Genomic DNA, 14,361 nt, shown 5'->3' on the forward strand with positions numbered 1-14,361 from the left:
ATATTTCAATTTGTCAGGAGTAAAAGTTCTTTTAGTAAAGGAATTCGGGGTAACGTGGCTAACTGTTGATCGAAAGCTTTGTGTATATCGCGGAAGGAAAGTTTTTCGTCCCCGTTTTTGTGTCTGTCGTAATTGTTGACAGTGCGACGACAACTAACGAGGGCTGAGATTCTTTCTTGCTACCACCTTGTCGTTGAGCTCGTGTTTAAGGTAAGAATGTTACTTTCGTTGCTCACGAGGAAGAATTATTTTGCCCAGTCACGCACAATTATGGTGCCTTCAAAATGGCGAAACCGCCGGACTATTTAACCAGCAATGGCTAAATCATTCGGGACTTTGTCGTCACAGTAGGCAGTGGAAACTATTAAAAATAAATTTCCTATAAAAGAAAGGTTGTTTGCGAAATATGGGCACCGGTTTTCAGGGTAACATGGCTTCCAATGTTTTCTATCGCGAATACACGCTATAAGTTACCAGACACTTGCTTGTCCGGATTGGAAAATGCAAATTAGATACGATTTTCTGAAGCGATTTCGTCACGTTATTTTTATCATATTTACTTTAAGGCATTATTTTACCACGTGATCTACGATCCATTACGTATAAACACCATTCTCTCTGTTCTTAGTGTTTTCGATCTTCTAAATTTTATTGCGTAGTTTCGCGTTTAGCACGAGTGTTAGGATCATTTTATACAGTAAATATATAGTATATAAATAATCGCAGTAAAGTTTATTTCGTATTCGGGTTTCAATGAAGTACAGTTAAACCTGTTCTGCCTCTATGCCTTGACTATACGAGAAACATGAGCGCTTACCATGCTACTATATTTTTCTCGTTGCAGCTGTGACTACGCATAAAGCTGTATGGGAAGGTAAACAAAGTTTCAGCACGTGACAGTTGTTCATACGGAAATAAAAAATGTTGCACTCGTGTCGCTTCTTTATTATGAAAAATTATCTTAATTACGCGGAACATTATGATACGTTACATCGATGTTCCGTTACACGTTATTATTTCTGTTATTGAAATCGTGTTCCCCCTCTTCTAAGCTTGATAAGATATTTTTTTACAACTTCTTCCGTATATGAAGTTTCGAAATTTTTTTTTAATCGTTTTTAACGAAATTTCACTTTAATTTGCTGTTAATTGGCGATAGTTACAAGAATGATTGGTCACTGACAATTAATATAGGGTATTTAAAAATGATCAAGAAATTGAAAGAGGCGTTGTTTTTCAGATATATGAGTCATTTAGAGTCTTTGCGCGTGAAATCGTCACGGACACGAGTTCCCAGTGTGCATGTGCGTGCAAGTGGCGCCACGCGATCAGCTGACTAGAATATAACTAGCCATATTCCGAGAATCACATCGGTAAACACGTTTTTTTAGAAATTTTTATATTTACTCCTGTCCCATCATTATGAATCACCCTGTATAACTTTAAGTCGCAAAACTGGTAAAAGTTCTTCATTTTGCCAAAGAAAAAAGCGAACAAAAAATGTTAAGTGCTGTTTTACTCTATTGCGTTCATTACACGTACGATTCTACGTATAACGGTTTAGGATTTATTGGTATTTTAAGTAAAGTAGCTTCGAGTGACGCTAATCGTGTATTTTACACTGTTTGGTTTCTCATCCCATTAATTATCTCGATTCGTAATTTCGCAAGAGGCGTTTCTCCGGTCCACGAAAAGTGGACCTGGCGTCTTGCTCGGTAAAAATGTCGACGCTGGACGATTCCGTTTGGTTTTCGGTCGTGGGACGATATTAGGTACCTGTTCGGCTATTTCTAGCCTTTTTTCCTTGTCGCTTATAACGAATTCTGCCCTTCGCTCGACCGAGGAAAGTCGTTTCTGTCGGATCTTCGTGGGTCTCCTGGCGAAACAAACGTTGCGTACGTGACCGTGATTGGGCTGGTGAAGGGGTGAGGAGAGAATTACATAAAAGGCACGAACCGAGCGAGTCGCCTATTCGACCAACCTACGTCCTCCAGGGTCGTACACCCACGTTCATACTTCGTGCGTATCGTCTCGCGAGCTTATATGGATTATGTATGCAGGCGTTATTGTACATATACGTGGAACGTTTAGAGGACTCGCGGCCAGGACCGAATACCATTTTAAATAGACTTTCAGCGCGCACGAATCCAGCCGCCATCTTTCTCGCGTTCCGTACGCGTCGAGACCAGCAGGAAATTAATCCTTTCTAACCTCAAATTATTTTTCGCTCGAGCAGGAAATTATTTAATGGGGGGATATAGGAAATGTCTTTCGAACAGATCCCATAGTGACCATACTGTTCCTCTAAGGTCACAATGGCGCTCGTAAAATAGAAATCAGACTTTCAAAATATAGATATATGCGTGTGTAACCTCAAAGTCGCACGGAATTGTAAAGGGTGAACGGATACATATCGCCAAGTAAATGTAATTATGCAGAGTTTTATATTTTCAAGAGTTCAGTGGAAAATTTTCCATTTGGGGTGGGGGAGATCTTCAATTATAAAAAAAAAATTTTATTCGTTGTTTAATTTAAATACAGTTATGCATGTTCGAATGTACATGGTAGACTGAAAGTGATCAGGAAACGTTACAAAATCATCGATAAACAAGTCCAACGGGGAGATAGGATAAGACAAGTAAATCTAGACGATAATCAAGATAAGTGAGATCGAATTCCAGCACGAAGGTGGACAGAATTTTGTTCGAATAATAGATAGGAAATAGAAACTCTTTGTATCAGAGTATGAGACTTCGTCTCCTTAAACTTAAAACGTACTTTCCATAAGCGTCCACTACACTGCAACGATCGACCGGAGTGTTTATAAGCATTTGCAGCACCCAAAGGGTCGAAGGTTTCGTACACTAATGTTTTTAAACACCGGTCAAGCGTTTGTTGCTGAATATTCGAATGAAAATAATCTAATTTTTATCGTTTATAATTATTAATTGTATTTTCGTTTGTTTCCCAGATCACGAGAAGGAAGGATATGATAAACTGTGGCCGATGAAGGAGAGAGCACGAGCGCGAGCACGAGTACGAGCAGGAGCACGAGCAAGAGCAAGCGGCTTCGTCGAAGAAGGCGAGAAGAAGCGACGACGAGGCGGCGGGAGCAATACCAATAAAAAGATCAACACTAGATCTGATGTTAGCGGACATTAACGGTAACCTGGCGGATCTGAGAAGCGAAGCGATGGCGTCGCAGCGGTTTTGTCTGCGCTGGAATAATCATCAAAGTAATCTACTCTCCGTTTTCGACCAACTGCTCCATGACGAGTCGTTCGTCGACGTTACGCTGGCCGTCGAGGGTCAGCTACTCAGGGCGCATAAAATGGTGCTGTCGGCGTGTAGCCCCTACTTTCAGGTAAAAACCTGATTCTCAAGACCTACGGATCCAGGTTCTAGGCAGGGTGAAACCTAAACAAACCCAGGAACCTCTCAGAACCACCTAGCACTTTAAAAAAATCTCTAGCTTGCGTAACAAGTAATGTTCTTCCTAAGAGAAATGTTACGTGCTGGATCTTCTGGTAGAAATCATCGGTAAACCTTATCCAACGAGATCTAGCCTCAGTCGCGATGCTATCAATCGTGTGTTGAATGGTCTCCAATTACTGGATGGTTTATTAGTACATGATTAGTTTGAACAGATTGTTGAAACCATTTATCACGCCATCCGAGGCGGAATAAATCACGACGTCCGAGGCAGAATCTGCCAGATATGTTTTACCGTATAAGTTCAACCGAAAGGTTCAGTACGGAGCGCGCTATTGGTCTATTAGTATTGTGAAAACATAATTGCGAAAGCATACACGCTTGCTCATTTTTTAATCGTAAATTCGAGGCTCTTGTAAGCGCGAGGCCCTGGCCGACCCACCCTGCGATAGTACCTGATTCTAGGACATTATTAATAATTCATAACGGCGCATTAATTCGCGAGGCGTGTATCAATAATTCATAAACGTTTACCGCGCGTTGCGTCGAACCTGTACCGATGTGCTCTGTTACTTTTGCAGGCCCTTTTCGTTGGCCACCCCGACAAGCACCCGATAGTCATTCTGAAAGACGTTCCCTACGTGGACATGCGCAGCCTTCTGGATTTCATGTATCGAGGCGAGGTCAGCGTCGATCAGGACAGGCTGACCGCCTTCCTGAGAGTCGCCGAGTCCCTCAGGATAAAGGGCCTGACCGAGGTGAACGAGGACAAGTGCGACTTGCCCAGTATCACCTCGTCGTTGCTTGGCAATCAGAACACAGTACCTCCGCCACCACCGAATCTACATAGAATAAACCAAATCGGGCCTCATCATCACGTATCGCAGAAGAGGATGCACCACATGTCGAGCCATCCTCTTCTCGGTTCAGCGTTGTCCGCGCCGAAGAGGAAACGTGGAAGACCGAGGAAGCTGAGCGGTTCGTCCGACACGCCGATCGGCGAGATGACTGGCCAGGAGCTGCAGTCCTGCTCGGGCGCCGATCTCGTGCAAGGCTCGCCCGAGATGATGGAGATGAAGATGAGTATCGACTTTCAGAGCGAGGGGACTGGTAACAACGGAAGGAGCGGGAACGCGGGCGGCGGCGGTTCGACGGGCAACAACGTGAGCAGCAACAACGTCGGGAACTCTGGTTCGGGGGCGACCAGTCTGGCCGCGTCCTCGTTGTCGTCGAGAAGGGACGAGCCGACGGAGAACGGCACCGACACGCCCGAGTCGCTGACGCCACGCGTGAAACGGGAACCCGAGCCCACGCCTAGCACCTCTGCCCAAGGTGAGCAGACACCATAACGTCGTGGTGCCGGAGAGATTGTCCCTGAACGAAATTCCGATTCGGTGATCGTAATGCTCAGAAACGTTCGAATCCCATCAATCAAACAGAGTGATTTTAATTAAAAATCTGAGAAAGTTTGATGAGATTTGGCTAGGGGTTAGGTCGTGGTTCAAGACACTCAGTATGTGATATAATCCTTGACATTACAAGTTCAGAACTTGATAGAAGCATTAGTACCTACACGAATGTACCTACACGAGAGATCGTACGAAACAGTTTTCTACAACAGACAGTAATTTACTGGAATATTTGGGAAGATGTAGACAATAAGCACACAAGTGCCATTTTAACCCCTTCTAATATCATGTTTGACTCGTCCTAAGTTCTTTATATCGAAGTCACAACATATTAAATTCGTTTATCTTTTATATTCGAAAGGACGACCTTCAGCATCGGTGAATTGGTTCACTCTGTCCCTGAACGATGGTTCTACCTCCTCGAAAGTTTCCCCAGTAATTTGTTGACAGACATCCGCCTTCCGTGCCTTTGTGTTATCGGAGTTAGTGGTGAACTTAATCTTTTACAAAGCCTCACAGGGAAATATCTAAAGGCGTCAAATACCGGGAACCTTGGCGGAAAGAGTATTCTACTTCCTCTTCCTATCCAACGACGACAAGAAATACATTGTTCGGCGTTACACTACTTCAGAGATCCTTCCATTATCTCTTTCATAAAGTTTTCTCGAATGCCCGGAGGGTTTTTTTCTGACCGTAGGGTTCGGGATTCCTTTAAAGAACTTCTTTCGACCTTATCCGACCGCCTACGCTCCCCTTGCAAAGCATTTATCTTTTTTGCTTTCTTCGACCATTTTCTCTAAAGATTTCTGCAACAATCAATATCATTATATCAACTTTTATTCGTCACAGTTGTTGTCGTTGCTACACCCATTTATAGATTCTTTTTAAAATTGCAGTATCGCGGGAAAATAACTGTTACAATACAAGTTAGGCAGTAGAGTATGCATACCTTCAGTGAGAATGCCCAATGATAATGATTGACGTCATAAGCGTATGTAATGACATTAATAATAGGAAGAAGAAACAATTGCCAAGCGATTTTATGCCCACTTTTTGAATCTTATTACCGCGAAGATTCAGGTTACAATTCACAAGTATTTGTTTGAACTGAACTGTTTGTCTTGGACCGATCTTTAACGCAGCTACGTTTGTTTATTATCATTATTTTTATTAAGTTCTAAAATCGCAAAATTGAACGTTAGGTTATACTATACTTTTTACATCGTAGTATACTTTGTGTGTGTCGAATAAGCAATTCATTTATTCGTTAACTTCGTACAACATATGGTTTCCTTGTAAACAGTTTTATTTTAATACTGATTCTCGATGAATAAGAAAATAATTTCTTTTCTTTTTCCGGAAGAACGAATATGTTTAAATTGATTAATTTTGTTGGTATTAATATTCATGAATTTTTTGTTATTCAATGTCCGATATTAGGTCAAACACGTTTAGGAAGAAACTTTATGTTCTCCGGTGTCAATGAATAAACGAATTACTTGTTCGACCACATTCCTCTGTTTTATTTTTAGAAAAGGTTATTTCGTTGTTGGTCAAGATTCCGTATCGCATAAAGTAGTTACTAATATTAGGGTGTCCCAGAAAATATTGCGTACTTTAAAACCTTCAATTCATTAATGAGTTATGTATATTTAGAAGACTCAAAAACACCTTAATGTTTTCAATTTTTATCATTGATGAATCTTTTAGAAATAATGAGAAAAGGGAATCAATTTGCTTTTCACCCTCCTAGATGTATATATATACCTTTCTGACTGACAACAAAATGTAATTTCAAGCATAGTGATCTGTGTCCTTCTGGCATTACCAATCTCGTTCTTGGAATGCAAAAAATCAGGCACATCCATGTTTGATGACATCATAATTGCTAAAAAAAATGCACGTCGCTAGGGAAAGGTGATCAAAGTCTGAACCATACACCGGGTGGCTTATAGTTTTAAGCATAGAATTCTAGTTCTCGTTCCAATGATGACAAGAACGCGTCAAAATCTTAGATTTTTTTTTCGGAAATCAGTCTGAAAATAAACAACAAAATGAAAGTAAATCTGAGGTACATCTACATTTCCATAGACGGTTTAAAAGTAACCAGAAAACAAATTGACAGAAATACGCAATATTTTATAGGACACGCTGATAGTTGCTAACGTGGAAACGTATTTTTATGAACAAACAATGATTTCCTCTCTCGGACATCAGTCAGGGACAATCTTTATGGCTCTGTGCAGTAGACTAGTCTCCGACGATCGTCATTTTTAACCTTTATGTCAATAACCAATTAAAGAGTAAAACGAATGTACCAATTATCGACACATATTGCGCCAATCGAAACACTGCAATCGTACTGTAGTCTAGAATTATAACTCCTATACTGTCATGGAGGTACCCAATAGTTCAAAAATGGTATTAGAAATTATTAATATATTAAAAGGCTTTATTTAGCGAATCAAAAACCTTTAAACTTCAGTGTTTTGCGAGAAAGTGTCTTGAGTAAGTGCCTGCCGCGTATACGTTCTCTGTTTTCTGCCAAGATCGTCGTGACATATATCTTGCTACTTTCTTTTTTCCATCTTGAATCTCGTTGCAGTTGTAGAAAACATCGGATATTGTGTGTGGTCTGTTTAGCATACTTTCTATCGCTAACTTTATAAAAATTGTCTCGTTATTTGCTCGAGGAACGTTTACCAATAATTTCATATTTCTTCTAACAATTGTAAAATTATGTGGCGGTTATTTAGGCTCCTTTTTATCATATTTTACTGTTAGTCATATACAGGGTGTTCGGCCAACCCTGGGAAAAATTTACATGAGCGATTCTAGAGGCCAAAATAAGACGAAAATCAAGAATACCAATTTGTTGATGGAGGCTTCGTTAAAAAGTTATTAACAATTAAATTCAAAAATTTCAAATCGTTCTGGAAAAATTATTTTCGGTCGCGGGGGTCAATTACAATAATTTTTGGTGAATAGACATACCCCCGAAATACTACGCACTTTCTAGAAAAAAATTCGTGTAGGTATGAAATTTTTCAACGAAATTAAAAAATTTCAAATAGTTACAAAAAAATTATTTTCAGTTGCCGGGGTCGATTACAATCATTTTTGATGAATAGACATACCCCCGAAATCCTACCCACGTTCGAGAAAAAAATTCGAGAAGGTGAACAAATTGTCGTTCTACAGCCGGAACTTTGAACGTTAATAACTTTTTAACAAAGCCTCCATCAACAAATTGGTATTCTTGATTTTAGTCTTATTTTGGCCTCTAGAATCCCCCATTAAAATTTTTCCCAGGAGATAAAGCAAAATAATTAAATTTTGTATTGCATAGATTTTGTTAAAATTTCTAAAAGCAGTAGAAGGTGGCTAATAAAAAGGTCAGGTATCAGATTGACACGATTGCTGTGTATCGTTCGATTTATCTAAATAGAACGCTTGGCTTAGCCAAGTACCTTGGTTATCGAACAGTATTAAATATTTTGGTTATTTACATAAGGATTAAAACGCGTGTGAATGTAGACCATCTAACCCATTTTAATTTGTACTTCAGCCTCCGACGAGACGTTCGCGCGGCCGCACAGTAGACAAGGGAGCGAGGGTTTCAAGCAAGGTAAGAAATACCATCGTCAGCTTACACGATTAACAGTATGCGGCACCTTTGATCATCGTCTGTAACGCGCGATCAAAATAACACAACATCATCGTTAATACTTTTCATCTGTACACAAGCGAGTTCAACGTCTCGTTGATCGACGAAGATGAGACGAACGTGTTCCTCGCGAACTCCGGAACAAAACTTGTAAAGTTTGCGCGCACTAACAAACGATAAAAAGCAAACTTTATTGCTCGAGTACCTGTAAACTGATTTTAGAACAAGAATTCGTGGTCGTTTCAAAGTAAAGGTTTCTCTGACGAGTTGTGCTCAAGCATTTTTAACTCCCTGATGGAACACAAAGGAATATCTGATTCTTTTTTTATTATTTAAGTTTCCCCATTCACGTTGCACAAAAGAACAAATAAAACAATGAAGTAAAGAGCTATGATGTAACGTGTGTTCAAATAGAACTCCAAGTGAAAGACAACAAATTGCTATTGCGTTATTGCATTGCGTGTCAGTGATTCAAACATTGTTATATATTGTAAAGATGTTTGATTTGTTTCATAAATAAGTTCCATGAGATTGTCACATATCCATTGAATAAAATAATTGATTCCAATGCTGCGAAATGCTTGAACCCATTAACCTGTCAAGAAACCTTGATTTTAGAATTTGTATTTTGAAGTCGTTTCTGTGCTCGAGTCGTCGATTTTAATTTCATTTTGCACATAATGAACATCGTGTATGATAATGTGTGAAAAAGTACAGAGTTCACCGCTCAATGCTTTGGAAAATAAAGGTGCGTCAAGTTTTGTGTCTTTTTTTACATACTCGGTGAGTGTAACACTAGCTTCGAACCTTTTGGGTACAGAAATATTTTCCTCGGTTCTTGACATGTAAATACTGTATTTAATTGTTCCTAATTTAATTAAGTTATTAATAATATTTGACTTTGTTAAAACGTACAATTTTTCTGATCCTAAGTTGTATAAATTATTGTTAATCGTTCATCTTAATTAAATATTCTGTAAATATAATAAAATAGAAAGGAACATGTGGATCCATTTGGAAAAAGATAAAGCCAAAGTGGTTTCATTAAACTAAATTTTTGAAAGAATATTTTATTAAGTAATAATTGAAATAAATTCAAAATAACTATGAATTGGAAAAGTGTACGTAAAAGGAACAATTACATAATATTTCATGCAGTATCATACACGATGTACGCCAAAATACGTGCAAAATATGAACCAAAACGACGATTCGAAATCGTCACTGTGAAATTGAATCAGAATGACGCGTTACGTAGAATCAATACGACCACACTTAGTTTCAAGTAAACAGCTTGAAAAATCTATTCTTGCATGATTGAATTTTCTCTCGCGAACTCGCGTAAGAACGGTCGAGCGTTTTTCTGGAAGCCGGTAACGCAATCACAATTTCAATCGAATTTTTGAATCGCCGCGGTAAACCGTTTTATACGATTCGTCGAGGTCGATCGACGGTAGCTAGACTCGAAGATTCAGTTTACAAGTTTTCCTAAGCGACTACGTGTCGACCCTTAACCCACCCAATCTTCGTCGCTTACTTCATCAAAGTATATACTGTAATAAAATTACCATCAGATACTTAACGACGTCTCTAAAGAGCAAACAAAAACCATTTGAACTGCTTTACCGATGTGCTAATGAATTTAATTTTTCAGCGTTTTACGTCCGTTAATTTTTTTCACCGCGTTTTCATCGTTTTGCGTTTGCGCGACTGCGAACGTTTACCGAGATGCAGTATCGCGGCAATGTTTCCGGGGAGGCTATTTTTTTAGCTTAGACTCAAGTACACTGTAAAATATTTATATGCAAAAAAAAAATATGTTCAAAACTCGAGTCGATGAATTTGTTGACGGGCGCAATTCGTTAAGATGTTAACTCGAGGACGACGCTTGAGGTAGCATCCTTACATGAAATTAAGGTCAACAAATCTCGCAGAGTGGTAGAGAAATAGAAAAAAAAAAAAAAAATAAAAAAAAAAATGTGATTTGCGTCTGGAGCAGGTGAATAGGCTCCCAGGAGTTTATACGTGTCACGGGTTTCTAAAGTCGGCCTGTAAAAAAGAACCGTTTCCTTTTTTTCGTGCAACCCGAAACGAATTTTTTCGGCACGGCTAGGAACCGTGGCGGAATATCGAAACACGATGCGCACCGTGTTTCACGGGGCTTTAGAAAACGAGACCCGGTTGAGTCACGCGTGTTGACCTGCGACAGCTTGAAAAATTACCAAAAGTATAAAAAAAAAATAAATATATATACAATGCTAATAATAAAAGAAAAATATGTATACATATACATACATATATATGCGTATACATATACATATATATATATCAATATATATATATATACACGAAAGAAATCGAGTGTACGAGAGAGAAAGGAAGCCGTCGTCTCGTTGAAACCCATATAGACGTTGTTGTTGTATGCTCCTCTGAAAACGACGAGACGTTCGAGCGGAACCAAACGTGCCAACAAACACACAAGACTTCCCTTTGAATGCTGTAGCCTCCAAAAATCTAACCTACCACCCACCGATTCTCGTTAAAAGACATATGTATTTATATATACGTATATATATACATATATATACATACCCATGTGACTTATGCTCGGCCAATGCGCAGCGCCACGTTCCTTCTTCTTTACGCTCATTTGCCCACCCCGTCTTGTTCTGTACGGATATATATATTTACATATATATATATATTTATATTATACACACGTATCTCTATTTGCTCACTCGTTTCTCTTACTTAACCATCAAAGAAAAGCTACCCTCCCCCCCATTTTTCGTATTTACGGTGTCATCATATTGCCCCGCCCACGAATGAGAAACGCTTCGCTGCCATTGGCCACTTTGGTAAAAGGAGGGGGTGGAGCCAGCTTTTAGCGGTGCTTACGAATTTTTTTTTTCTTTTAATTCCTGATTATATTTTTTTTTGTTTTAAACGCTGGTTAACTTCTGTTTCACGTTCGTTCGTCGCGCAAGGATAAGCCGCGAGTACACGGGAACGGAAAAGAAAAAAACGTGCGTGTTCCGCCGAGTGACAGACCGCGGGTGAAACGGATAGCTTTTAAAAAAAGAAAAAGAAAAAAGAAAAAGAACGAATATAACGAAACGTGTGCGTAGAGTCAACGGACAACGAACGTCGCCAGGTTAATCGCTTCCGCCTTCTCTTGCGTTCTTTCTCGTTGCCTAGTTTTGGTGTTCGCGACGGAGGAAACGAAAATAAATAAAAAAAAAAAAAATATATACAAAACATTACATGAAACGGAGAAACAGAAACAGAGAAAAGAAACGACAGGACGTGAAAGAGAGAGACAAACGTTCAGAAACAAGAGCGAGAGACCGAGAGAGAAAGACAGAAAGATCGAGAGTGGGACAGATTTTTTTTTTTTTCAACAAAAAAAAAATACGTTTGACGATGAGAGAAAATTGAAACGATACCGAGAGTGTGACGTACGTTACTCGTTTCGCTGCATACGTTCCTTGAGAGAGTAATATACGGTGACGGAAAGAAAATGTAAGAAGAATCGAGAAAAAAACGTTTTTACTGACGTACGCACGCACGCGCGCGCGTGACAGAGTGCTTCGAAGACGTCGAAGATGATCGTTCGGTAGTGACCGTGAAACGTGTTGCTTTTGTTCTCTTTGCGCAGGTGAGTTGAGATTATCTGAATCACCATTCGATCTCTGAGAGATTTACCTTTGCGCGGGGGAAGCGAGGGAACTAGGGGAGGCCAGCCGCTCAAAATGAAACCGTTTCGAAATGCCAGAATATAATATACATATATATATATATATATACATATATGAGAAAGTCGATAAAAAAAAAAAAGAATCTGATGTACAGAAGCCAAAGCGGAATTAAATGTAAACTGTAATTACATCGAAGAAGAGAAAACGTTGCTTCTTCTCGAGCGTCCTCGATCTCGATGGATCGTCTATCCCGTAGTTAAATGATAGAATATGGATACGATTTAGACTGACGGGACGCACGGACGATTCAAAATGGGGATTATGTCGTGTGTGTACATGGATTTTCAATTTTTTAACGTTGCATTCTGCAGGCGTTTTATATGCGCGTGCGTTCGTATCTTGTCTGAGTGTTGTGTACGTGTGGGATGTATCTTAACGCGTTTTCCATAATTTACGTTCATTGTGCAAGCTTTTGTAAGTCCCCCCCTTACTAGTAATCGGTTGATCACTTCGTGTTTTTTTTCTTTTAATTTACATTAGTTTGGTATGTTTAGAAATGTAGCGAAATTTTCCCCAAAGTTAATAGTAGCGTCGAAAACAATATGGCGGAGGGGTTAAAGAGAGGTAAACATTTTTCTAATTATATCGAGTTTATTGCAACGATTGTTTGGCACAAGTTACCATAAAAAAAAAATTTTCAACCCTCGAGTATTTTCTGTCACAAAATTCTTAATTAATTTCAATACTCTTCAGACTATCTATAATATACTTTTCTACGCACAGTATGGATGAATCTGTTAAATGCTTCTGTGTCATGGCTGATCGTAATTGTCGATTACTTTGAACTTGGGAGAATTTTTTCAATCAAACAATTTGATTCTTCGAGCACAAAAGTTATAATTTTTTTGTAAACTTTCTGAGTTTAAAATTATAATCGAACCGAGGCATAAGAAATTCGTTCGATTTTTTTTCAAATTTAATTCCACGATTCAAATTCTGATTTGCAAGGGATAATTTGTATAGTTTTTTTTTTTTGCGTTATTCGAGTTTGTTGTTTAGAGTTTTGCCCGTACGAGGGTGGAGAAAGGCGTGCATGAGAGATGGTGGTGCAGGGTGAATGTGGACGAAAGATAAATAAAAACGCGTGCGTGAGCGAGTGTGTGCCGGTGTGCATATCCATTTGGAAGAAAGAGAGGCTTCGTTTGAGTCGCTGAAAATGCTCTTGGGGCGGGTATGGCGACAGGACCGTAAAACAGTCCTCTTCGCAGCCATACGGGATCGAGGCAAAGCCGCGATCAACGACGGAGAGCAGACCAGCGGCGGCTAGAGCGTGCGTGAGAGCGAAAGAATCTGAAGAGGGAATGAAAAGGAACGCCAGGGACGGGGGACACGGAAAAAAGCGAGTGTGCGGCATAAAACACTTTACATGGGACAGAGTTGACGGACAGCCGGTTCGAATACGGTGACTCTTTTTTGCTGGCTCTACCCTTCCTCTTGCTTCCCCCCACAAATATAGAAATACGTTATTTATATATTTATCAGTACAATATTATACACAAATTTATATACATTATTTTATTATACATAATGTACACCGCGCGACAGTCGTTCGAACCCGAATATTAATATGAATATCATAAAGCGGTGAGAATTGCAAAAAAATAATAGAAAAGTGTACTGCCCCCTTTACTTATTAGGGCGGCCCCCCAAAAATAGTGCATCTCAGTCACCTTGTTTTCTGAGCACTTTTTTGTTTTACAAAAGCGACTCTACAATGGAGAATCTTATATTTCGTGTATTTTTGGGACCTTTTCGAGTACACTGTAAATGCAATTGTAAGGCAGACTTGATTTGAAGTGGTCAAAATTTACTGTTCAAGAGCAACTGTGTTGGAATTAGTGAAACGGATACGCCATTTTGTAAAAAATGACATTCTTGTCGAAAGGACACTCGGGTGATATACGATATACGACGAAGAAAGACGCAACTATTATCGCGAACTTCTGTTTATTGTCCACTTTAGCGTTCCGTGGAAAACAGGTTTAAAGATTCAGTGACACTTCAAAATTGAATAGACAATTTTCTCATATCATTACATATTTAATACTGAAATAAATGAAATAAATCAAATCCTTCAAATAATAATATAAATCAA

The 14,361-nt window shown here is 39.2% G+C and overlaps 1 protein-coding gene across 7 annotated transcripts in view; it reads left to right on the plus strand.

Moving 5' to 3' along the window:
• Positions 1-14,361, plus strand: part of LOC122398311 (protein tramtrack, alpha isoform) — a 60,013-nt gene that overhangs the window by 19,042 nt on the left and 26,610 nt on the right. For all 7 annotated transcript variants that reach the window (XR_006259179.1, XM_043398040.1, XM_043398039.1 and 4 more), the window contains exons 2-4: positions 2,972-3,364; positions 4,014-4,764; positions 8,410-8,469. Coding sequence is in view for 6 of the 7 variants with exons in the window: in XM_043398040.1 (XP_043253975.1) it covers positions 3,146-3,364; positions 4,014-4,764; positions 8,410-8,469 (1,030 nt within the window). In the remaining variant the exon portion in view is untranslated. The remainder of the gene's footprint in view (positions 1-2,971; positions 3,365-4,013; positions 4,765-8,409; positions 8,470-14,361) is intronic.

Source organism: Colletes gigas, unplaced genomic scaffold, assembly GCF_013123115.1.
Source record: "Colletes gigas isolate AHSC1104 unplaced genomic scaffold, ASM1312311v1 Colletes_gigas_Sc00011, whole genome shotgun sequence".
NCBI lineage: Eukaryota > Metazoa > Arthropoda > Insecta > Hymenoptera > Colletidae > Colletes > Colletes gigas.